Source organism: Lontra canadensis, unplaced genomic scaffold (genome assembly GCF_010015895.1).
Source record: "Lontra canadensis isolate GAN:19392208 unplaced genomic scaffold, GSC_riverotter_1.0 scaffold104, whole genome shotgun sequence".
Taxonomy (NCBI): Eukaryota; Metazoa; Chordata; class Mammalia; order Carnivora; family Mustelidae; genus Lontra; species Lontra canadensis.
In genome coordinates this window covers 3827947-3855068 of record NW_022631098.1, presented here as the reverse complement: position 1 = coordinate 3855068, position 27122 = coordinate 3827947, and the positions used below count along the sequence as shown (strand labels likewise).

At 38.0% G+C, this 27122-nt stretch overlaps 1 protein-coding gene across 2 annotated transcripts in view; it reads left to right on the top strand.

Annotated features, from left to right (window-relative positions):
- Window positions 1-27122, top strand: part of RDX (radixin) — a 72514-nt gene that overhangs the window by 33645 nt on the left and 11747 nt on the right. Inside the window, exons 10-13 of one of the 2 annotated variants that reach the window (XM_032838364.1) lie at window positions 1532-1692; window positions 2593-2685; window positions 6965-7207; window positions 9754-9914. In XM_032838364.1, coding sequence (XP_032694255.1) covers window positions 1532-1692; window positions 2593-2685; window positions 6965-7207; window positions 9754-9914 — 658 coding nt within the window. Of the gene's footprint in view, window positions 1-1531; window positions 1693-2592; window positions 2686-6964; window positions 7208-9753; window positions 10622-27122 lie in introns of those variants that run through there. The other variant, XM_032838365.1, reaches the window with a different exon arrangement.

Sequence of the window (27122 nt, the reverse complement as noted above, 5' to 3'; positions counted from 1 at the left end):
TTTAACTGGGGAGGAAATAAGTAAGTCATTTCAAAGCCTTCCTTTCTAGAAGAGACTAGAATAGATTTGAAGTTTTCCGATTTATTTTCAACATTTAAAATAATTGACACTTTTGTATAATTCTTAATCACAGAAGAGACATTGCCTTGTCTACATTCTTCAAAATGATATTTATTGCAAAGAAGTTGATAGAAAATAGTGAATATTGGGAATATTTAATTGAAGATTTAACTTCAAAAGCCAAACTTATTTTTCTTTCTTCCTTCGTTGTACAGAAGGAATTTTTATTATGAGAGAAGAAGCAGTGTTTTTATTTTCTTCTGTTTTCTGTTTGCTTGTTTAGATGAATGATACAACCATGAGTATTGTGTGCTTTATTTATATATTAATCAAATCAACAAGTTGGAGAGAATGATCCTAAGAAAAGTTTAATAAGTTAGCTTGATGTCCCAGTTTTAGAAGGCAAATTCTAAAATGAATAATCCTAGAATTTAGCTGTGGCAACATTCAGGGTTACATACATTTCACCCTTATAGCCTAATAGCCACATAAAATTTTTACATTAATTTATTAGGAATTTAAAATTTAACCATTTTTCTTCCTACCCCTCTCTAAGCCTTGCAAATTTTAACTGCAATTAACTAAATTAATTCTGACCAAGAGCAACAAAATTGAGAGTGGTAAGAAGCGTGTATGTTACAGCTAGCTTTCAAACCTTATGACATACATACAGATTTTTAGTTTTTTCTCCTCTCTGGAGTATACAGAAAGGGAGAATCATTTTTTTGTAGGACATTGCACCCTCTTAATAGGTGACGTTCTGTTATCTTTTGTCACAACATGTCCTTGTTTTTAAATAAGAGTTCTCAGAATAATGTTTAAAATTAGTACTTTTAAGCTTATTTAAACATTTTTGGCTTTGTGCTAATAATATTTTCCTTTCTTATTCAACTCAGTGAAAAAGAGAACAGAATTAACTTTATGATCTGTACACTGCAAGATCAAAATTGATGTCATTTATCTCCAGATATTTATTTTGTCTTCATGCCTGAAGAATGGATATATACCAGTAACTCAAAAGTTATAGTAATTCATGTGATTCACATCAGAATTCCTCTTCTGAATTAGTATTGTTTTCAGTCTTAATGTCTTGGGTTTACTTATCTGATACTTAAATAAAATGTTAAGTAAAATGTTATGTAAGTTTTAAAGTGTATTGTTTTATAGTTTTGAAACAGATGACAAGTTCTGTAGGTCAAAACTTTGGAGATCATATTTTTTAAAACTAAAGATGACTTCCAGCCTTATGATGTGAGTTAAATTACAAAGTGTTTTCATTTCTTCAAGTTTTTTAATTGTGTAGTACTTAAAAATATTTATTAGGCTTTTGCCAAGTTAAAAACAAAGTATATGTTCATTTGCAGGTGTGCTAATTTTAAGGTTAGATTCTTTGTTAACCATTTTGGCTTCTTTTGATAATGAGAATAATTGGAATTAACCATTGTTGGGGGGGTTTACATATATTTGACAGAACTAGAAGAACAGACTCGAAAAGCTCTGGAACTGGACCAGGAACGAAAACGAGCAAAGGAAGAAGCAGAAAGACTTGAAAAGGAGCGTCGAGCTGCTGAAGAAGCCAAGTCCGCTATTGCAAAACAAGCTGCTGACCAGATGAAGAACCAGGAGCAGCTGGTCAGGAACCTGTCTTGGTTCGATCTCAGAGAGAAAGAAAAATTTAGACAAAAGCGTGAAGCAAAGCTTGTAAAACGCAGTATATTAGATCTTCTGGAAAGTAAACCAAAGATACAAGTAACCTAATCACAAAGTGTGGAAATAAACCTAAAAATTTTATTTCTGCATGGGAAAAAAAACCCAAGAAACCTAAAGATAAAACAATGAGATGTCAGTGGAGTCTGTTGCTAACAAAAGATTTCTGATTCACTTCAACTTTGCATAAGCCATTAGTGGGTTTTACTTTAGATAAATTGACAGTATGTTCTGATACCTTCTTAGAAGATCACTATAGGCCATAATTTATTGGGTGTGTGTTTGTGTAGCGGACTGCAGGTGTTGAGTAGGCGTGACATTTAAAAGATCCTGGAATTAAATATTGGTTCAAACATTAACTTGATATGTGTCCTTGGGTCTTTCTGAGCTCCAGATCGTTCCCTTTGAAAAAAGGAATAAAGGCACCAAATAGGATTGTTGGGGAACCTAATGAGCTTATTTGGCCACTTACTCTTTAAGTTATAATGCCTCATATAAAATGCAGTTTTTCTCTTTTGTAGGGTTTAGCAAGTACTTTATTGATCAGAGTTCAAATGTGCAATTTAGGTGCTATTTTTAAAGTTCCTGCTACTGAAACAGGAAGAACTGCTTATCTATAGAATAATAAAACTGCTTTCACTGTCTTCTTACTAGTGGATTAGACCTGCTATAAATAAGATGCTTATGATCTTAAATACTAACTTTTTTAAAAATGAAAGACTAAGAGAATCATAGAAAGTCTAAGCATGTAGACTTTAAAGCTTTAAAGACAGAATATTTTTGGAAAAAAATTTTTATTATTGGTAATTATGTTCTTTATTTTAGGCAGCAGAACTTGCTGAATTCACTGCCAAGATTGCACTTCTGGAAGAGGCCAAGAAGAAAAAGGAAGAGGAAGCTACTGAGTGGCAACACAAGGTGATCATTTGTTTTCCACTCAGTATCATTTATTAAATATCTATTTTTGTACCCAGCAGTCTGCTGAGTTTGTAGAGGTGTATAAGATACCGTCACAATTTAGAGGGAAAAGATTCGTGTGTGTACGAATTGTGTGTGTGTGTTGTCATAATTACTAATCTGTTGATGCAAGCTAAGAACAGAAGAGGTGATTAATTTCTGTGGGAATGAAGCAGGTGTTGGGGAGACTCTTGTAAGTTTTAAGCGGGATCTTAAATAATAAAGTCAGTTAGCGGGTAGAAAACATTGAGAGTGGTTAGAGACTACAAAGGTCGTCATTCCAGACAGGGAACTGAATGAGTATAAGAAGTTTGGAAGTACATGGCAGACTTGAAGGACAACCAGTAAGTAAGCAAAGCTTTAGGGTATAGGCTCAGGAATCTTGAGAGATGTGGCTGGGAAGTTACAGAGGAAATTAAGCTGTGAAGGGCTTTAAATAAATTGCAAGATGATAGGGAGTGTCTGTAGACATTGGACTTTTAAGATTTTGAAACAGGATTGTAGTATGATCAAGTATGGCTATATAAAAATAACTTAAAGTAGAGGATGGATTGGTATAATGGGTAGGTTTACCTAAGAATGAAGAGGAACAGGGATCATTGAGAAACATCTTGTGGTAGACTCAGCAGGGCATGGCAACCAAATAATGGATATGAAGAAGTCGAATTAGAGGGATGCAATGAAGATGGTACATACTGAGTTTTTAAAAAAGATTTTATTTATTTGTTAGAATGTGAGCGGAAGAGCGAGCACAAGTCTGGAGGGAGGGCAAAAGGTGGGGGGGGGACAAGCAGACTCCCTGCTGTGCAGGGAGCCCAACATGGGACTCGACCCCAGGACCTTGGGATCTTGACTTGAACCGAAGGCCGATGCTTAACCAGCGGAGGCACCTCGGCGTCCCCTCGGCGTCCCATACTGAGATTTCTAATGTAAGTTCCTTAGTAGATGAAGCCACTACTGTCTGAAATAGTACACAAGTGAAAAATCAGAATTTAATTCAAACTTTAAATGTTAACTCTTCAATGCAACTAAAATAATTTTTAACACCCGAAGGTGTATAGTTCTATGACTTTTTTGCAATGAATGAATAGTTTTCTTTCCCTCTTAAATTTTCTTTGTAGCAATTTAAATTTCATAGGGAAATTTTGATATTGAGAATTATGTATATGTGTGTATATATAACTCTCAAAGCAATAGAACTTGGTTAAGCCATCGGACCACTTTCTTTATTAGAATTTCTGAGACACATAAGCTTTTTTAGAAGTAATACCAGGGAGGCAAATCCTGTGAATTATAGAAATGAGGAAGTGACACGAGAAAAATCACATTCCCACAAGCCAGGATCACTATTTTAACACCTTAGTACAGATCCTTCTAGGATCTTTTCCTGTTTGCATGTGTATATACATACACATTTATGTGTTCAGAATGAGGTCATACTGTACATAAGCTCCCATTTTAGTCAACTTTTCATCTCGTCTGTATTAGACTATATTCATTAAATTTTAAAATTCAGATATAATTGATGTATAACCTGTTAATTTCAGGTATATGACTTTGTTGTTTGATACTTCTATATATTGTGAAATGAGTTAACACCCATCACAAGAAAATTTTTTTCTTGTCATGAAAACTTTTAAGATTTACTCTATTAGCAACTTGCAACTTTTGAATATACAATACAGTATTATTAACTGTAGTCTCCATGCTATTTGTATATTACAGCCCCATGACTTATTTATCTTATAGCTGGGAGTTTGTACTTTTTTTTTTTTTTAATAAGATTTTATTTATTTGAGAGAGCAAGCATGATTTGAGGGATGGGGCAGAGGGAGAGGGAGAAAATCTCTAGCAGACTCCCCATTGAGCACAGAGCCTGATGTGGGGCTTGATCCCAGGACCCAGAGATCATGACTTGAGCCAAAATCAGATGCTTAACCAACTGAGCCACCCAGGCACCCTGGGAGTTGGTATTTTTTAAACACTTCTCCCATTTGCTCACTCCCCACCCTCCCTGCCACCTCTCACTTCTGGTAACCAGGACTTTGTTCTCTGTATCCATGAGCTCTGTTTGATTTTTTTACATTTACATATAATTGAGATCATATGGTATTTGTCTTTGATTTATTTCACTTTGCATAGTGGCCTCAAGTTCCATCAGTTCAGACACAGATAGCAAGATTTTCTTTTTTATGGCTAAATAGTATTCATGTGTGTGTATATAGCACTTTTCTTTACCTATTCATCCGTCAGTGGATCCTTAGGTTGCTTCATATCTTGGCTGTTATAAGTAAGGCTGCAGTGAACATGACGGTATATATCTTTTTGAGTTAGGGTTTTCATGGTGGGGGATAAATACTTAGAAGGGGAACTGTTAGATCATAATGGTATTTCCATTTTTAATTTTTTGAAGAACCTCTGTAGCGTGTGGCATAATGGCTGCACGAATTTACGTACTCAGTAATGCTGTGCACAGGCTCCCTTTTCTGCATATGTTCGACAACACTTGCTATTTCTTATCTTTTGGATAATAGCCATTTTGAGTGGTGTGAGGTGGTAGCTCATTATGGTTTTTATTTGCATTTCTGTGTTGATTAGTGATGTTGAGCACCTGTTTCATGTGCCTGTTGGCCATCTGTATGTCTTCTATGGAAAAATACCCATTCAGATCCCCTTGCCATTTTTTAATCAGATTGTTTTTTAACTGTTGTATGAGTTCCTTATAATTTGGGTATATGATTTGTAAATATTTTCTCCCATTCAGCAGGTTGACTTTTCATTTTCTTTTTCATGGTTTCCTTTGCTGTGCAGAAACTTTATAGTTTGATGTAGTCCCACTTGCATATTTTTGCTTTTTAATTTACTTTTGGTGTCAGATCCAACAAATCATTGCCAAGACCAATGTCAAGGAGCTTGCTCTGTGTTTTCTTTTAAGAGTCTTATGGTTTTAGGTCTTATGTTCAAATCTGTGATTATTTTGGGTTGATAATTTTGTATGGTGTAAGATAGTGGTCTAGTGTCATTCTTTTGCATGTGGCTGTCCAGTTTTCCCAACACAGTTACTGAAGGGACTGTCCTTGCCCTTGTTGCATATTCTTGGCTGCTTCGTTGTAAATTAAATATGTTTGTGTGGGTTTATTCTTGGGCAGACTGCATTCAAAATTGATCCAAAATCTTCTATAGCTGATTTGCCAGGCCAGTGTCCAAATTAGGACTTTGCATTGTGTGTGTTTGCTTGGAGGACAGGCCTTTTTGTGATACTGAGTTATTGGAAGGACCTGCAGATTGTCCCTTCTTTTTTTGTCTAGTTGTTTCCTCATGGTGTTATTCAGCTTGTCGTTTTATCAGTATTTCCTGTAAATTGGAAAATGACCTTAAAACATGAAGGATTCAAGTTAAAAAGTTTTTGGCTATGGTGCCTCTTAGGTGAGACCACCATATAATTTATCATCCAAATTAGAATGTATTTTAGAGTAAAAGGTGTTATTATTAATAATTATACAGTGACAGCAGTGTAAAGCCGGACTTTTTAATTTATTTATTTATTTATTTAAAAGATTTTATTTATTTATTTGACAGAGGGAGATCACAAGTAGACAGAGAAGCAGGCAGAGAGAGAGAGGGAAGCAGGCTCCAGGGAGCCCGATGTGGGACTTGATCCCAGGACCCTGAGATCATGACCTGAGCCGAAGGCAGCGGCTTAACCCACTGAGCCACCCAGGCGCCCCAAGCCGGACTTTTTTAGACAGAACAACACAGTATACCACCCAAACAGTTGGTGATGTTGGATACTTCCTATTGCATCATCTCAGAAGAACACTTAGTATCTGGTTAACCTACCGTGAGTGATTTTAATTGATCACTGGATTAGAGTAATGGTGGTCTGATTTCTCCATTTACAGTGACATGCTTCCCCTTGTGGCTAAAATGTGATCCCTTAGACATGGCATTCTTTGGCGTTTTACTAATACCATTTCTCATCAGCCATTTGTGTAACAGTTTTTGCAACATTTGATCATTCTTGCCAGAATTAACAATTTTATTAGGTTTTGCAAAGTGATATACTTTAATTCTCTCACTCCTCCTTGCTGGCATTCCTCTATAAAAACAGAGCTTTCATCAGTAAGGCTTATTTTCAATACCCTGAAATATATTTCTTTTAGGAAGGAAGGATAACTTGATTTTTTTAATAACCAGTTTTCAAAAGGAAGTTGCTGATAAACTTATTTTTAATGTTCAGGCTTTTGCAGCCCAGGAAGATTTGGAAAAGACCAAAGAAGAACTAAAAACTGTGATGTCTGCCCCCCCTCCACCACCACCACCCCCAGTCGTTCCTCCAACAGAAAATGAGCATGATGAGCATGATGAGAATAATGCCGAAGCTAGTGCTGAATTATCAAATGATGGAGTGATGAACCATCGGAGTGAAGAGGAACGTGTAACAGAAACTCAAAAAAATGAGCGTGTTAAGAAGCAACTCCAGGTATTTAAAATTTGCAGTTGTCTGCACATTTATAATACGGGTAGCATTTACCCTGTTTATTGAGATAAACTTATTAAATAGGACCATTTTATTTTTTTAAAGTTTTATATATATATTTTTTATCATGTTCAATTAGCCAACATATAATATCTCATTATTTTTTGATACAGTGTTCAGCAATTCATTAATTGCTTATAACACCCAGTGCTCATCACCACACATCCCCTCCTTAATACCCATTACCCAGTTACCCCATCCCTCTCCCCACTCCCTTCTGTAACCTTCAGTTTGTTTCCCGGAGTCCAGAATCTCTCATGGTTTTTCTCCCTCTCTGATTTCTTCCCATTCAGTTTTCCCTCTCTTCTCCTGTGGCCCTCCACACTATTCCTTATGTTCCACATATGAGTGAAACCCTATGATAATTGACTCTCTCTGCTTGACTTATTTCACTCAGCATAATCCCCTCCAATTCCATCCATGTTGATGCCAGTGGTGGGTATTCATCCTTTCTAATGGCTGAGTAATATTCCATTGTATATATGGACCATGTCATCTTTATCCATTCATCTTTTGAGGGGCATCTCGGCTCTTTCTGTGATTTGACAGTTGTGGACATTGCTGCTATGAACATTGGGGTGCATGTGCCCCTTTTTTTTCATTACTTTTGTATCTTTGGAGTAAATACCCAGGAGTGCAATTGCTGCATCATAGGGTAGCTCTATTTTTTTTTTTTAAGATTTTATTTATTTATTTGACAGACAGAGATCACAAGTAGACAGAGAGGCAGGCAGAGAGAGGAGGGGAAGCAGGCTCCCTGCTGAGCAGAGAGCCCCATGTGGGGCTCAATCCCAGGATCCTGAGATCATGACCTGAGCCAAAGGCAGAGGCTTTAACCCACTCAGCCACCCAGGTGCCCCGGGTAGCTCTATTTTTAACATCTTGGGGAACCTCCATACTGTTTTCCAGAGTAGCTGTTCCAGCTTGCATTCCCACCAACAGTGTAAGAGGGTTCCCCTTTCTCCATTCCCTTGCCAACATTTGTCATTTCCTGTGTTGTTAATTTTAGCCTTTCTGACTGATATAAGGTGGTATCTCATCGTGGTTTTGATTTGTATTTCCCTGATGGCCAGTGATGTTGAACATTTTTTTATGTGCCTGTTGGCCATTTGTATGTCTTCTTTGGAGAAGTGTCTCTTCATGTCTTCTGCCCATTTATTGACAGATTATTTGTTTTTTGGGTGTTGAGTTTGGGAAGTTCTTTACAGAAGAACATTTGATTTTTTTTTTTTTAAGCCTTTACCACTAGCTGGCCTTGTGGTTGGTTTGTGAGTGGTTGGCCTACAGTTACCTTGTTTCATTTCTTCCACTGTAGCAAATGTTTGTTAGCCTTGGGTGATTAACCCTTAACCGGTAAGTTATTCTTTTAATTACAGCTTGACTCAATGTTAAAAGGTAGGAAGTATTTTAATGCTGTCTTTTTTTTTTTTTTTTTAAGATTTTATTTATTTGACAGAGAGAGATCACAAGCAGGCAGAGAGAGAGGGGAAACAGGCTCCCTGCTGAGCAGAGAGCCCAATGTGGGGCTCGATCCCAGGACTCTGAGATCATGACCTGAGCTGAAGGCAGGGAACCAACCACTGAGCCACCCAGGCACCCCTTAATGCTAATTTTAAAAGACAAATAAATTTAGTTTTTAACCAGTGAAGTCTACATTAAAAACATATATAATAGACTACCTGTATGACATTACATAATCTGAATTATTTGTTCACATTTTGTAATGGCAAAAGATCAGTTTATTAAAAGCACATAATTAAACCAAAATAGGAAATTTTAACTTTATTAGACCTTTTTTCCATATAAGTTCTCTAATTTTTTAATTGGTGAAATCTTTAAATATTAATAAAAAGTGATGGGAGATTTTTTTTTTTTTTTTTTTTTTTTTTTTTTTAGATTTTATTTATTTGTCAGAGAGAGAGGGAGAGAGAGCGAGCACAGGCAGACAGAATGGCAGGCAGAGGCAGAGGGAGAAGCAGGCTCCCTGCAGAGCAAGGAGCCCGATGTGGGACTCGATCCCAGGACGCTGGGATCATGACCTGAGCCGAAGGCAGCTGCTTAACCAACTGAGCCACCCAGGCGTCCGTGATGGGAGATTTTTAATAAATAAAGACTTTGGAGAAAGTTTCTCTCATGGCATAGATTTCAGATCTTAAAATAGCATTCTGTAATATCTCCATTGAACTTGTTTTTTTAAGTTATTTCAAGTATTGTATGAGAAAGTTAAGGAAATGTAGAATAGTACACAAAATCATCATGGTTGATGAGCGGAGAAATGACATGCAAGGAGGGTACTCTTCCCTCACCTCTACCTCTGCTGTGACTACAAGCAAAACAGAGTTTTGCTTTAAAGATGTGACAGTGGGAATTTGACTATGGGAAAATGTAAGATACGTGATTTGTGTATTTTTGTCTTTAAAACTTTTTCATAATCTTTCTAAAACCTACCAAAAAAAAAAAATAGTCATTTTTTTCTTTCTTACTTATAGGCACTAAGTTCAGAATTGGCCCAAGCTAGGGATGAAACCAAGAAAACACAAAATGATGTTCTTCACGCTGAGAATGTTAAAGCCGGCCGCGATAAGTACAAGACTCTGCGGCAGATTCGACAAGGCAACACCAAGCAGCGGATTGATGAGTTTGAAGCCATGTGAGAGCTGTTATTTTGCATACGTGTTCTTCATAAGCTGAACCACCAACAGAGAAAAGCAGGCCTTTGCAGATGTGATGGAACGCATCCCACCTTGCCAAAGCACTTACACCAGTTGACTGTGGTGGCTAAAGACATACTTGAGGGGAGCTCTTCAGCATTAAGGCAGTGTAATGTCATGCTTGATTTTCTTTTCCTTTTGGCCCAGGGAGTGAAGGACAGCGTTCCATCGCCTCCTGTCACATTTTCAGTTTCCATTGTTTTTTTTTTTTTTCTGTTGGAGATTAACACTAAGGATCATGTCTGACAAATGTGTATGCGTGATTTCAGCACTTTGTACAGTTCAAAGGATGATGGTGACTTAATGAGTGTTTAGCTGGAGCACTCTGTTTTCTTTTGCCCCTTCCATATTTTGCCTGTGTGTATTTCCACATTCTGTCTCACTCATATCCTCAGCGTGCCCTTCTCCTTGCTGTGCCGATAGCCATAATTCTGCCATTATACAGGTCATCGGCATGGTTAAAATGAGGATAAGCGACAGGGTAGACAGTCTTTGATAATTATGTAGAAGACAGCTGTGAATCATGAAAAGGATTAGAATGTTTAATAGTGTAGGATGCAGCTGGTGGTTAATGTTTTAAGTCCCAGTTATATTATTGGATATTTGATATTTGCCTGCTTAATTACAGTCATCTTCGACAGCCGAATTGATTGGTGTTTCATCTCCTTTCATCTTTTGGTTTTCTTTGCTTACTGTTCACAAAGGTGTAGACAGCAGGTAGTAGTTCCCTGGGAGAATTTATTGATTAAACACTACCTGCAAATAATAATTGTCGATTAAGACGTCTGTTCTATCATATACGGATTTAGACAAACAGGTGTTTAAAAAAATCATTTGTTGGTAATTTATTGTAATCATTAAAAAAAAACAAAAACCCTGGACCTTTCTGGAAGGGCAGCACATGAAAACATCAGTTCCAAGGAGGGGACAGTAATACTACCTCACTCCTACACCTGTGGTGATTCTTTGTTCCAACCCAGTGGAGTGTGTAAGCTCTGTGTTCTAAAATACATACCAGTACTTTCAATCATGCAAGGAGTATTTCTGAGATTTTCCTTCAGAATATCTTAGAGTGCTAAATTTTTAACTGCCTTTTTGTTGAGCTTAATTGCAGGACCAGCTCTCTTGGAGGGATGTTGTATGTCCAAGGAAGAAGAGAGAGTGAATGAGTGTGTGTGTGTGTGTGTGTGTGTGTGTGTGTGTGTGAGAGAGAGAGAGAGAGAGAGCGAGCGAGAATTTGCCCTTGTAGCATATGAATGTCTGTACCTTCATTTCTTGATATAATTGTTACATAATCATTTCAGCAGATTTGGTTTCTAAATCATTGTGCTTATTTTTTTCATTCTCTAGCTAAAAATACGTAAATTTGGTTTGTTAATCCTACTTTAGAAATTTTAGTTTATATTGAGTTCAGTTATGTCTTAAGAAATCTTTCCATTTGAAAGATGTTCTAATATTCACATGTTCTGGTATTTTCTTTATTGTAAAACATCTAGACTTGGAGATAAGGAAAGCCTTGTTTTCTCTGTGTGGTTCAGCTACTTTTCATTTGGTATTATGCACTCAAATTTACATATAACTATTAAAATTGCCATTTTGTTAAGCATTTTTCATGCACAGTAGATACAAGTTGTGTCTGAAAATATCTCTTGTGCTTTTTTGATTTTGCTGACTATAAAAGGATTAATCTGGGCAGACATATGAAAAGGAAAGGCTTCACTTAATATATTTTTTTTGGACTTTGTAGGACAAAAGATAACTGGTTAATAACCTTGAAGTGACTGTTGTATGGTAGTTGTGCACATGCTTCAAAACACTGCAGAAGAAAATATTTCTCCTTGCAGCACATTAGAGGAATAGACGGTGAACTCTGCTCTTCATGCTTTAAAGCATAAGTGTTCACTGTTCCAAAGCATCAGGGCCATTGCCATAATAAGTGGAAACTTGGACTTCCATTGGATTTTTATTAATTTTCTACATTTTGAATTGTGTGCACTACCATTGCTACATCAGTTTGATATCAGTGTTGGAAAACTACCAGTTATATTTGCTGTTTATAATCTATTTGTAGATTAGGATTAAAATGGATTTAATCCATTTTTAAAGCTGTGTGAATTTTTCTAAACAGGAACAACTATTTGCAATATGGTTTTCATAGTGATTAAACCAGTTATAACTCTTATTAGCAGTTGAGAGCACATGTTCATATAGCAATGTAAAATATATTAATGAGTATTTGGTAAATTCCAACAGACTTCTACCATTAGCATAATTTTGTGTTGTACAATTAAGTTACAATTACATCTATAATTTTGGATAACATTCATTGGTTAACAATAAAGTGACAAAAGCTCATGGCTTCAAGGTCCACTGTTGTTATTTAACATGGATTTTTTTTATATTTCTCAAAATTAGATTCTCTATAAGACCCATGAATCATCACATCTTAAAAGTGAGAAAGGGATAGGGAAAAATTGCAAAATCCTCATAGATTTATCTTCCGCCAAATTACACCTCTTTTGGTATGGAAGTAATAGTGATTGTTAATTTTGTGAAAAATTAAATTGTTAAATCTCTTGGTAACAGAAATCATTTAGGATTTCCAGTCATTGCTTTAATTATATATTGTTTATAGTTTCTTTTTCCTAAAGAAGATATAGTTTCATTGTCACTGATTAATCTTGCTATTAAAATACGAATGTTCTTTAAAGAACTATATACCAAGTGCATTTATTTAAATACATATTTTTATTTTTAAGTGACATTACAGCACAGTTACCATAAATCTAGAAAGTTATTGTCTTTTTTAAAAGCTTCTTCCTGATTTTTAACATAAAGATTATTCTTCTTAAGTCATAAATCTGTTCTAAAAGGAAAAGCTGGGAGTCTGCTCAGTTTATAGTAAACTGAACTTTTAATTGTCTTAACTGTCACTTGATTATTTTTTTCTCAAAGTCAGGTAGTGATTTCTTTATTCCAATCTTTGCAGAAAAGAAAGGGGAATTTTATAGGATTGCTTTATATCTACAGTTTTTCTTTAAGAACTACAATTACCACTTACAAAGTTGTCTTAGACTGTATTAGAACTCTCATTCCTAGTGATCATTAGAGAAGAATTTCAGTATTAGTGTTAGGATTAAAAATAAAAAATGTCCCTAGTTTCTGTCTCAATTTTTGTTACTTTGTTGATTAGTGACATTTGTAGAAATGAAAGTAAAAATTTTTTAGATTCAAAACCATCCCATTCTATGTATGCATGAGAAAAACAATAGGTTTTTTTTAAATCTAAAGCTGTAAACTGTTAAGTTTTAAGTTAAGGAATTCTAGCCTTTATCATTAATTTGCTGAACTGATTAATAAACCAAAATTTAGATATCCTTAAGGATAAGGGAAATCATTTTAATAGGGAGCTAGCTATACTGGTAGATACCTTTTTTTTCTTTTTTTTTTTTTTTTGGACCCCTTCCCAAGTTTTTTAGATGAGCAGAACTCAAGCATTTTCTTTTTCTGCACTTCATTTTTGTAATTAGAAGATAATCTATCAAATACACTATTGTGGTTTCTTATGTAAAAGGGCAACATTCTAGTACATTTCAAAAGTTCAGTGGATTCTGCAGATGTTCCAATAACTTCATAAAATGTCAAGGCAATCCTCACATTCAACATTGGTGGTGAGGAGACCTTGGCTCATATAGTATTTCACATATTAAAGTATTTCCCATATTCCACATATTAAAGCTTATCACATTCTCATCCTTGACTTTTCTTTTTCTAAGAAAAATCTTAACTCCCATTTTTTCCTAGTGGACCTACCTCTTAATACATCCATCTTTCAAGATTTTAAGAGCTGCCATTTTCCTTCCAGAAAGATCCTGACTCCTTGCTTTGTTGCCTCAGTATTTTGACTTCCCTTAAACTCTGTGATACAAGAGTTACCTGATTTCAGATTACATATATTGCTTTAGGAGTTGGAGTAGCCATCATTTAACGACAGAATTTTAAGGTAAAAAGTCATGACTGAGATAATTACCCAATGGCACGTCTTTTAAATTCAGGTTTATGTTTGGCTCTGGACTTTCCCAGATTCTAATTTAAAGACCTTAATTTAGCTGTTTCATTTTTATACGCTATACTCTAGATGTGGCAGCAAGATTAGAATGATGGTGACTGTTTTGGACTGTCTTACAATGTGAAAGTTTCAATACTAATTTCTCTTACCTCTTAGATCATTTGCATTAATCTGATAAAATACTAGATTTCTCTTAAGATGGCACATCACTTTGTTGATTCATGTTGTTTGTATGCCCAGATTCCTCCGTGCTTATATGAAGTCAGTTGCTTCCATCCATGTAATTTATTATTTTTATTACTTGGTTTCAGTTGTTCGCTTTTATTTAATGATCATTTTAAAAAATTAAGATTCACTTTGATATTGATGCATGTCATTTAGTTTACTCCTAAAAGTAGTTATACTGGTTTTCAGTACTGTTGACCGAATCTAAAGAGCCAATGTCTGTCTTCCTACTGATAATACAGCATCAGAATCTCTGAGATTTAGGTGATGGTCCTTGGAAAAATTTCTTTTGATAAAATGTGGATTTATTATGTGGAATTCTTTGTTGTGTTACAACATATGCTATGATAACCCTTTTAATTTTTTTTTCAAGTTAAAATGTCTTAACTTATGTGTTAGACCTAGAAATGCATGTGTATTTTAGACTTAGAAGGCAATACCTCCTCCCTCCCTTTCTTTTGGTTTAAACTGAAAAGTCTGTGTAATTCAAGTCTAGCACTGGAATCCTGTACTATCACTCCATTTATGTCATTGTTTACTTTAAAATTTTAGCTGTTTTGGATAAAAGATACAGTTGTATGATGAAAGAAACTATAGCATAAAGAAGGTCAGTAGAAGAAATTAATAAGGGTGAGAATAAGAATGCAGAGTCAAGTTTTTCAAGTTTGCTTATTCTCTGATAAGTTACTTAATTTTTATTGCATAGGTCGAATTTTAAACACCGTATTTAAAGATATCTTTTAAAAAGTACCTAATTGCAAAAGTTTTTCTTTGTAGTAAAACTCATTTTATATCCTACTGACAAACCAGTCAAGCATAGTAATTCTTAATATTTGTGTTAAATGTTGAGAATTTCATGGAGTCAGTTTTCAGTTGAATCTTCATTTTTTTAGTTGTTAAAATATATATAACATAAAATTTACCATTTTAGCTGTTTTCAAGTATGTACTGTTCAGTGACATTAACTACATTCATGTTATACAGCTGTCGCCAGCTGTTCATCTCCAGAACTTTTTCATCATGCCAAACAATCTGTACACTCCAAACACTCATTCCATCCCTCCATCTTCCTAGTCCCTGGTTACTGCCACTTCGTACTTTCTGTCCTCTGAATGTGACTGCTTTAGTTACTCACAACGTTTGTCCTTTTGTGTCTGACGTCCTTCACTTAGCATAACGTTTTCAGGGTTAATCCATGTTACATGTATCAGAATTTCACTCTTTCCGAAGGCTGGTTAATATCCCAGTGTGTGTGTGTGTGTGTGTGTGTGTGTGTGTGTGTGTATGCCACGTTTTTTAAAAAATCTATCAGTCAGTGGACATTTAGATTGTGTCCACATTTAACTTGTGAACAGTGCTGCTGTGTACATTGGTACACAAATATCTGTTCTAGCCCCTGTTTTTAGTTCTTTGGGTACATATTCAGAAGTAGAATTGCTGAATCATGATCATCTTATATTTAATTTTTTGAGGAATTGCCATGTTATCTGTGTAGCAACTGCACCATTTTACAGTCCCATCAGCAAATGCGTAAGGGTTCAGTTTCTCCACATCCTCACCAACAATTTTTATTTTTTGTTTTTTTGTTTATTTGTTTGTTTGTTTTGGAGAATGGCCATCCTAATGGGTGAAGTGGTATCTCCTTGCAGTTTTGATCATTTCCCTTTGATGTAGTTCTCTGATACTGAACATCTTTTCATGTTCTCATTCACCAGATATATACTTTCTTTGTGGAAGCGTTTATTCATGTTTTGTCTACTTTAAAATTGAGGGGGGTTTTTGGGTTTTGTTTTTGGTTTTTTTTTTTTTTGGTGTTCATGAGTCATAGGAGTTCTTATGTATTCTGGATATTAATCCCGTGTCAGATAATGAGTTGTAAATAATTCCTTGCCAGATAGAGGAGTTGCAAGTATTTTCTTCCATTCTGTGGGTTGTTTTTTCACATTATTGATAGTGTTTTCTTTGTTGCACAAAAGCTTGTAATTTTAATGAAGTTAACATATGTTTTCTTTTGTTGTGCCTTTAGTGTTCATGTTTTTTAAGGAGAAAAACGTTTTTTGACAAAAATATTCCTGAAAAGATGTAAAGCAGAGAATGATTTTGTACAGTGGTTATAGTCTATAAAGAGTGGGCTGTCTTGACTGGGATAGGAAATGTGATTTCACTGTGCGCGGACGGCAGGATGGTGAGGTCAGGGTGGGCTAGGCCAGGAGTTTATGGAGCCTTGACTCCTGTGCTGAGGTGGTTTAGTTTGATTTGAAGACATCTGGTGCTTTTTGGGAACATAGTTACTAAGGGAACCATAATTAAACTTTGCTCCAGAGGAGAATTTATGCCACTGAGTAAGATATAATACTAGAGAGTGTGGAAATGTGAGGAAAGCTTAATAAAGAACTTCATATCCAGTAATTAGCCTGAAGAAAGGCTGTGGTGATGGTAAAGAATTGTATTACTGCCTTCAGAGAATTTAAAGGAAATATCTAGATGTAATTTTCTCTCATATTTGCTATGTGTAGTTAATATTTTTTCTTCTGCTTATTTTCCACATGATCTCTTTGGGGACAGTTGAGACCTCTGTTTTCATTCTTTTATCTGTGACCTTTCGGAGAGTTTCTACAGTGGCACAAAAAGAGAATCAGAATTGAAAGGCATTCAAGAACAAATGGATTGGATTCTGAGTGCTAATACCAGGTCTTACACTCTCCCAGTTTTGTTTTGTTTTGTTTTGTTTTTTAAGATTTACTTCTTATTTTACAGAGAGAGTGCGGTGGTTGGGGGTGCAGAGGGAAAGGGAGAGTCTTAAGCAGACTCTCCTCTGGGCTTAATCTCATAATCCCGTGATCACCACCTGAACCAAAACCAAGAGTCAGACGCTTTACTTACTGGGCCACCCAGGTGCCCCTGTACTCCAGTTTTTATTAGCAGTTACAGAGTTCTGAAGTAGATGGTCCTTGCAGCATATTTCTCTGGAATCTGATTTAGACACTTTGATGTAGTGCCTGACCAAGGTTAATATCCATGTATTTTGAATCACTAATACTTGTTTATAGTTGAAAACTCTTAATGCAGGTGCACCTGTGTAATTCAGACAGTTAATCGTCTACCTTCGGCTCAGGTCATGATCTCAAGAGTCCTGGGATCGAGCCCTACATCGGGCTCCCTCCTCAGCTTCTCCCTCTCCCTCTGCTTCTCCTCTGGCTCATTCTCTCTGTTTTACTCTCTCTCAAATAAATAAAGTCTTAAAAAAAAAAAAGGGAAAACTATTAATGCAGAGTGTGTTTACAGCAGTCATTGCATCAATGTCATTTCTGCTTCCCATTGGTCCTGATGATGTAGTGACTGGAAGAAAGAGGATTTTTTTAAATAGGTTTTAAGGGGTTAGAAAAATAGTTCTTTCAGATCATTATGAAGGGGTTAAATTACTTACCAAACAACTCAGATTGTCTGTTGATTATTTCAGAATATACATATGAAATTATTCACTGGCTGTGACAGCTTTGAACAACTTACTTTGGAAATTTCTGTAGGTTTTTAAAAGTTGAGATTTTTATCCCCCCCTTTTTCCTTTTTTTTTTGCTTTTATTTGCCCAAGAGAGAAAGAGGGCACAAGCAGGGGGAGTGGCAGGCAGAGGGAGAAACAGACTCCCCACTGAGCAGGGAGCCTGATGTGGGACTTGATCCCAGGACCCTGGGATCATGACCTAAGCTGAGGGCATACATTTAACCAACTGAGCTACCCAAGCGCTCTAAAAGTTGAGGATTTAAAAGTTAAGATTTGATTATGCTTCATCTGTGTGGCTTTTGCTAGAGGTAGGATTTGATTCATCTGTTTATGCCCAAATAATACGTTAGGGTTTTTCTTCCTTTTTGTTTTCCCCTAATATACTTTACTTCTTAATTTTTAGGCCATAAAAGTTTTTGAACGTAAGGAAGTACAATCTTTTGGTAATCTAAGTTGCAAGTGGATGGTTTTCTTTTCCACTAACTGTAAGATACAATACCTTACCATTGTAGCTTGAATGTAGAATATTACAACTTTTTCATTTGTGTTTTATTTTATTTCTTTAATTTATTTATTTATTTAAAAGATTTTATTTATTCATTTATTTTACAGAGAAAGAGACAGCGAGAGAGGAAACACAGCAGGGGGAATGGGAGAGGGAGAAGCAGGTCTCCCGAAGAGCAGGGAGCTCGATGCGGGGCTTGATCCCAGGACCCTGGGACCATGACCCGAGTTGAAGGCAGATGCTTAACCAACTGAGCCACCCAGGTGCCCCTTAATTTGTGTTTTAAAAGTACTTTCAGGGATGCCTGGGTGGCTCAGTTGGTTAAGCGGCTGCCTTCGGCTCGGGTCATGATCCTGGCGTCCTGGGATCGAGTCCCACATGGGGCTCCTTGCTCAGCAGGGAACCTGCTTCTGTCTCTGTCTCTGCCTGCCACTCTGTCTGCCTATGCTCGTTTGCTCTCTCTCTGACAAATAAATAAATAAAATCTTTAAAAAAGAAAATAAAAGTACTTTCAGAAGACATAAAATATTTCAGTGTATGCAAAAGGAAATAATTCAAAGGTCTGTTTACTTTCTAAATAGTATTTGCAAATGTGGTATCAAACAGTGTTTATAATAAACCATAGAATGAGAACCCAGAACCTAATCATCTGTATACTTATGCTGGGCCACATTATATTCCAGTATAAACTGATGCTTTAAGGATGTTATAATGAAGTTGGGAGACATAGACTGTATTAGAGGCTCTGCATCAAAGTGTATAGAAAATGTATTCATTGGAAAAGTAGTTTTGCATCTTTAGGGGGAATACTGGCGTTAACATTTTTGGGGTGTTCTCAAGCGTTAGAACTGGAAGTGAATGTATCTTCTAGATTACTGGTCTGGTGCTTTCAGGTAAGAAAATATTCTCTCCCACCTTTATTTTTGAGCCGTTGTGCTGTAGGCTTTAGACATGAGAAATTTAAAAGGCTTTCAGTTTAGTGGTGTTACGAAGGGAATGCTGCGTTGGAGACAAGGAGGAATGGCTTTTTCCATAAAGTGATAAGACTATTACATATGTACTTGTGCATTCATTCTGCCAGGGATTTGCAGAGCAATTGCTGAAAGAACAGTTAGGGGGATGGCTGAGGCCCTTTGACTCTGTTGTGGAGTTTTGTTTTTTTAAGATTTACGGAGTTGGTAGTCAAGTCACGGAGTTGAGCCATGGACCCAAACTGAGATGTAGAAAGTCAAGTAGTAAATAGCAGAAGTAAAGGTGCAATAAAATGTTGGAAGTTAATTGGGAGTTAAGTTAGAGGTTGCTTACTAGGTGCTAATTAGCAAATAAGCATAATACTGACTTGAGTGATCTGGCCGGGAAGTGTTTTCTTCATTTATAAAATGACAGCAGCTTGGGGAGCAGTGACGTTTATAAATTCATCACCAGGGCAGACTAGCTAATATTTTAGATTTTTTAACTGGGTTCTCTGCCACTGAGAAGTTGCATAGTCCTTAATATCCAACGTAAATGTGTCTGGTTTTCTTACAACAGTTTATTTAATATAAGCAACCTTATTAATAATGGTTTATATTAGGATACCCAGTATTGACACATAATTTAATATTAACGTTTTCATTCTATTGGTTTTAACTTGCTATTAAGTTGAACAGTTTTTACTACAAAACCTTTTTTTTTTTTAACCTTAAGTAAATATTAGGATATATATTCCCTCAGCAGTACAGGTAGGGTTTTCTTCTGAAACCCTTGTTAATTGTGTTGAGTTTTGTAAATTTATAATGACAATGGCTTATAACAAAGCATCAGAAAACGGGTTTTTTTAAAAAGATTTTATTTATTTGAGAGAGTATGGCGGGGGGAGGATCAGAGGGAGAAGCAGACCCCCCACTGAGCAGGGAGCCCAACGTAGGACCCCATCCCGGGACTCCAGGATCATGATCTGAGCCGAAGGCAGCTGCTCAACCAACTGAGCCACACAGGTGCCCCCAGAAAACAGGTATTTCAAGATTTTTTGGTAATTTTTCTTTGGAGACTTTTAAACACTAACGTGGCCCAGTTATTGTCAATTCCTTCCTATTCTATTAAAAACAAACAAACTTTTCACCATGCTTAAAGAAAATTGTTTAAAAAAAAAAAAACAAAACTAGAGGGTGCTGGGTGGCTCAGTTGGTTAAGCTACTGCCTCCCCGGCTCAGGTCATGATCCTGGAGTCCCAGGATCTAGTCCCTCATCAGGCTCCCAGCTCAGTGGGGAGTCTGCTTCTCCCTCTGACCCTCCCCCATCTCATGTGTGCTCTCTCTCTCTCTCATTCTCTCTCAAATAAATAAATAAAATCTTAAAAAAAAATCACTAGGAAAGTAGGTATTAAATTACAAGTGTTTTTAGGAAAACTGTGTATTTCATTGGCTTCCAGTGTTAGTTTATCATGTGTTGAAGTTGCCGAATTCTAAATTCTAAGCGTACTCTGCACTTTAGGTGCTGTTTAGCTACTGTGGCTAAAGCCGTATTTTAAAACGTTAAATCACTAGAATTTAAAAAAAAAATAAGTGATCTCTGAAACATGGAACAAGTCAATACCTAGACTAGGATAGCACTCAAAAAAGCCTTCTTTCTCCATCCACTGATTTCCAGCTCCTCCCAGAGGTCACTATTGTTTCCACCCGTACCTCCTGTTGGAGATGACCTGTATCCAAGAGTGTGTGTCATACGGACTTACTGTGGCTCATGTTCACCCAAGCCTTCTGGACGCATGGTTGTGCACTTCTCACTGCACAGTGTGTTTTGGAAATCATCACCTATCGTCCAAAAATCCTGTAGCATTTCATTGTACAGCTGCTCCATCACTGCTGGGGAACATTTCTTGTTTTTACCAACCCTTTGCTGTGGTAAACAATATTGTCACGTATTCTTGCACAAATACTGCTTGTGTTTTATTCCAAGAAATTGTGTTACAGTCTAGGGCATGAGGTAAGTTGACACAATATCTTTTGTGTATTTTAGGTATTCCAAAATTATACGAGATTATGTTTTATTTAAATGTGGGTATACTTTTGACATTTAACAAATTTAAATAGTAATATGTGCTTATGGAAGCACCTTTAATAGGAAAATAGACATTTCTCCTCTCCCTTAATTGAATTTCTGTGTATTAGGTTTACTTCAAAGGTAGGTGACCCAGCTATAATGGTTTTAACATTTCACTTTTGGGGGTCCAAGCGAGAAAGATCTGCCAATAACTAAAACTTCTCTGACTTCTTCAAATTCTGTAGTCAGAAAATGTTACTTAAAAAACAGTAGGGTAGGGTTTTCTAAATGTATGTTGGTGGCTTTTTGGTTCTTTATTTCCTTTGATTGCCACCATATCCTCAGGGGTTTGAGTCTGCTTTTGCCTGCTTCTATTAAAACAGCAACGACAAGCTCAGGTCGTTGTAAAACACTTAGTGATCTAAGGTACTTTACGAGGACACCAAACAATAATAGAAAAAGTATTACAAAGCAATTTGATTCTGCAAGTTTTTTTTTTTTTTCCAGTTTTAAGTTGACGTAGGTCAACTTAGTGGTTTTTTGAACCTGTTCAGAAACACTTCTAAGCTACAGTGTTTGTGCGTCTTCTCTTAATTCAGTGTGCTAATGTGGTCTTTCTGAAGTTAAGAAAATGTACTTTGATTTCAGAACTTTCTTTTTAGATCAAATATTGCTCTTGTGCCTTTAAACTTTGACCTAGTTCTTAAATGATTTTCTTGGGCCACAAATAATTGGGACATGTGGGGCATGCAGCCTAGATGTTCAAAAGTGCTAATGATATTTCATGTTAATGAGATAGAAGAAACTTGATCTTCATGGCTTGTGGTCTCCCTTTCTCCCCCTTTTTCCAGGAGACTCACACTGAATTCTAGGCTGATTTCTCGGGAAGGCCCAGAAGTCCATAGTGGTCACCATTTTCCATGGCTCTTCCTGCTACATTCTGCTTGCTCCTGCCTCTGTCCTTTTCCCAGTCAGTGGAGGGCAAGTCCATTCTTTCAGTGAATCAGGCCCAAACCTTGACCGTATCTATTACTCTTCTTTTTTTCTCACACCCGCATCCAACCCAACCACAAACCTGTTGGCCCAAGCTTCAAAGTGCATAATGTGTCCAGAATATGACCATTCTGTGCATCATCCCCAGCTGGCCCTCGATTCCTACTCCAGGGTTGCGTGGGTTGTTGCTAGAGCCTTCTGATGGGTTTTCTTGATTCCTATCTTGCTAGTCTACATTTATTTTTAAGACAGCAGCCTTAAAAGGCAAGTCAGACCCTACTACTACTGCTCAAAATTCTCGGGGCTTTCCATTTCAGAGTAAAGGCCGTAATCTTCTCAGTGGCGTCCAGAGCCCAAGATCCGGTCCCTTGTTGCTTTTGGACCTCATTGATTTCCTCTCCTCATAAATAGAAGTCTACTGGCTGCCTTCTTAATCTTTAAACTACCTCAGGGCTCTTATTACCTCAGCTTGATATGCCTTCCCACCCCCCAGATATTTATTTAATTCACTTCCAGGTGAACTCCAGGATTTTTGCTTAAATGTCCCCTCACTGTGGCCTTCCCTTACCACTTTATTTAAAATTGCATCTTTCCCAGTATTTCCTACACACGTCTTTCCATTATCTTTCTCTATAGCACTTACCATCTAGCGTACTATATGTTTATGTTTGTATGTGGATCGTGCTCAACTTATATGGGGTTACATCTGATAAGCCTTTTGTAAGTTGAAAATACCCTAAGTGGAAAATGTATTTAATACACCTAACTTGCCCAACATCCTAGCTTCCCCGGGCTGACGTCAGACAGACTCAGAACTCTTACAGGAGCCTGCAGTCAGGCAAAATTGTGTAACACAAAGCCTACGTGATAGTCCAGTGTTGACTCATGTAATTGGCTGAATGCCACACAAGGCAGAGACAGAATAGTTGGGTACAGAACAGTCGTCCGTGTATGGGTTGGTGACCTTCGGGATGGTGTGGCTGACGGGGAGGTCTGGTGCCGCATATCGCTAGCCTACAGAACTCACATTTTCACAAAGTCTGGTTTCTGCTGAATGTGTAGCATTTTCACATCACTAAAATGTCTGCAGCATTTATTGCCAGCCTTCTCCCATGGAACTTGAGCTCCCCGAAGGCAGGCATGCGGTGCAGCACTCTGGCCTCCGGGCCCAGAGCCGTGACTGGCACGGGCCAGTGCTCTGTGTTGCTGCTGAGTGAACAGGGCACAGTGTGGGAGCTCCGGAGGAAAGGCCCTCATCCTGCAGGAGGGCTCCGGGCAAGAGACGATCCCTGAGCCAAGTCGTTAAGAATCGGGTTATTCCTAATCAGGGGGACAAAGACAGGAAGACTCTCCGGACAGAAGGAACTCCCTACACAAATACACGAAGGCACAGCAGGAGTGAGTGTGGTGGAATTGTCCGTTTACAGTCGAGAAGCACGAAGTTCGAGATTCGGAAAGTGGTGTCGGGCAACCTAGAAAATCATGAGGGGAAGCAGTCACGTGTGTGCCCCTGACGTTTCTTTTTGGACAGCTGCAGTGCGGAACGCGGATGGAATGTCCAGTGAAATCTGCCAAGGTAGAGTGTAAGGAGAGGGACCGCGTTTCGTACAGAACCTTGATGAGAGTAAGGCATTCACACGCCGAAGCAGGAAGCGGGGGATGGCCCCAGAAGAGCGCCACACAGCCCCTCCACGACAGGGATGTGTGTGGCTGCTGGTGTCCTAGAAAAAAACGTCTGTTGCAGCATTTCAAGTGGACAATGGTTTTGCAACAGGAAAGTAATTGAAAAGAGGACTTGCCCTGCAATTAGAGTTGTTTTCTTTTTTCACTTCCCGGTACAGTGTCTTCTGGAACTTATTCCCACAAACTTCTGCATATGCAGGAAAATGCTCTTCCTGGCAGTGTCCTCCATCACCTCCAGACATCTGACGCTGACACCGATAAGGACCCCACCCGACACCCCTGCTCAAGTCCATGAGATGATGTCTGGCAAATGAACGTCTGTCTCCATGTCTGCCTTCTGGGGATGCTCCGTGTGGCACTTGAATGATTGAACCTACGTTAAATGTTTGTTAAATACTTGAAGAAGCTTGCGGATTCACAGATACTTTCAAAAATTCATAGTCTGGAGAAGGAAACAGAAGAGTTAAGAAACAGCGTGACAAAGAGACAAGTAAACAGGAGAACACGTACAAACATCTGGGCAGCAGCCAGCCTGCTGGGGACGTCTGCAAGCCTGTGGAGGCTGCGGAGATGGCCAGCAGTTACCTCAGGAACAAGCACCATTCCCCAACCCCTTCCCGCTTCCTTTTAAGGCTGAAGGAACATCTCAGTGGATGTCCGGTGGTGGTCTCAATGCTCTCTCCAGGGAAAGTCCCACCTTCCAAATCATTTCTAATGCTAGAGCTAGGGGTGTTCGCTGTGGGCAGATGCTGAAGTCCGGGACCAAAGCCAGCTCTAGAACCCAGTAGGGGGCATTGCTGAGTAGTGGTAGGACTGCCCTGGGGTGTGGATTATAAAAGTCCACTTCGAACTTGGGCTAATTTTAGAGACCTCGGGATTTTGTGTATGTTCTGGAGCTGCTAAGGAACTTTTGGTGGGAAGAGTCCTTGCATTTATTCACCCAGATATTTTAGTACCTACTACCAGTGAGTTACAGTATACATATCGGTCATTGAGAATGTAAGAGTCAGTAAGACCAGATCCTTATCCTAACAGACTTACTTCCTATAGAAATACAGGAAACACAGGCTGAGTAATTAAAAGTTTGTGAATTAGACTGAATTGTGAAATTGCCAGTATCCAACCATCTTTGACCTATAAAAGCTGCAAATTTGTATCAACACTATGAAAAAACCAAGCGACTGTGTTGGGGAAAATATGAGGATAACTGGGGTTAGGAAAGTCAGAAAAAGCCTCTGTAGGAGGTGGCATGTAAGTTGCCCCCTGAAAGAAGAGAAGGCCAGCTTCTCCCTTTTATTTACATCGGGGTGGCGAATGCCAACATGGGAGGGATCAGAGCAGTGCCCTGGGCCTTGTGGGGCTGGTGCGTCACCAGAAATCTGCTCTAAGGAGCTCCGCCGCATCTCAGATGCAGGAGGCCCACTGTTGCTGTACCTTCTGGTTTTCCAAGATAAGCCAGAAAACAGCTTTTTAAAAAAGAACATTCAAAGAATAATGCTTGAGATAATTAAGTTGAAATATAATTTTTATGTGAAATTTCCTAAGTTTTACATGTCAGCTATCAAAAATTTCAGAAAAAAAATTTTTTGTGTGTGTGAAGACAAGAGGCAAGAAAGGGCTTGACTTGGAAGAAAGGGCTTGACTTGTTGGAGGGCAGTCTATGTCCAGAGCTCAGTGAACCCAGAGGAGAGTGTTGTGTGAGATGAAGCTGGAGAGGAGCCAGGGCACAAGTGCAGGTGTAAATTCAGGGTGCACACAACTCAACTAGCATGTACCCTGGAGCCACACAGGGTCACATCTGCCTGGAGGAAAGGAGACTTTCCCTCATGCACACAAAGATGTCCTAAATGTCCCAGGTGTCCTTGAAGGTAGGTACGTGACTCCATTGCACAGTCGAGTCAGCTGCCTAAACACAACCGCACTGCCATGGTCTGCGTTTGTGTCTGGTTTTCTTTGGAGGTTCCGATCCTTGTAACTATAAAACACCAAGAGAGGGAGGTTTATGTGACACTGCCCCTTGGTGGATATTCTTGTCTGCATGGCTCAAAGAGGATGTGTCCATTAATTTAAAGGCCAAAGAAGTGCTTTAAATGCGAAGTTGAATACAGAGAAACAGTGACCTGAAGATCAAACCCCACAAAGTTGAAGACCAGACTTATTTATTCAGCTGTTCCGTGTGGGCTACTAACACCAACCTGCCAAGAGTTTGGTGCTCCCATTTTCAAGATAAGGTGAATATCACTTAAAGCTGAACTACATGTTTTACTCTTGTGGGGGTGAGAAGGCATCCTTTTCTTTGTATTGAGTGTTAAAGCCTTGGAAATCAAAAGAAGGATCTGTCTGTACTCAAGGGACCTCAGACATTCAGAGACAAGTGAATCAGAGAAGTGAAGATGAATGTGGATAGAATAGGCTTCAGCCACACGCTGGGCGTTGAATAAAAGTTTCAGGATCCCAGTGAGCAGGTCCTGAGTGATAAGAGCTGAACTCAGCCTGGAAGACATTCAAGAGGTTGGGGATCAGAGGGAAGAAGGCTCTTGCCAGGAGAGTCGTCCGAGGAAGAGGGGAAGGTGGCTGCGGTGGAAAGCCCGAGAAATGCAAGCCATGAGCAGCATTCAAGACAGGCTTACAGGCAAAGTTCGCCACCTGAGTGAAGGTCTGCTGGACGGGTTTCTAAAGTAGCTTTCAGAATGGGGCCTGAGAGAGTGTTTCATTAAAATTTACCAGTCGCTTCTTTGTCACTTACTAGAATATTTGAAGAGAGGAAGGAGCATCATTAGTAACAATTTCCAGATGCTCAATGTGGGTTATTTGATGTACTTTATAGATAAAAGTGGATCTGATTTAAATTTCCTTATGATTCTTTGAGCTGCTAGATTTTTGCCTGCAGAATTAAAAATGAAAATTGCATTTTTAAAAGAAATCACTGTGATTGCCTATATTTTGTTTTCAGATTGGTAGATTCTAGTTATCAAATAAAAGTAGAAGTTGGCAAACTCTCTCTGTATCGGTCCAGATACTAAACAGTCTTGACTTTATGTGCCAAAATTTTCTTATTTTTTTTTTAGATATTTTTTATTTATTTGACAGAGAGAGAGATCACAAGTAGGCAGAGAGGGGGAAACAGGCTCCCTGCTGAGCAGAGAGCC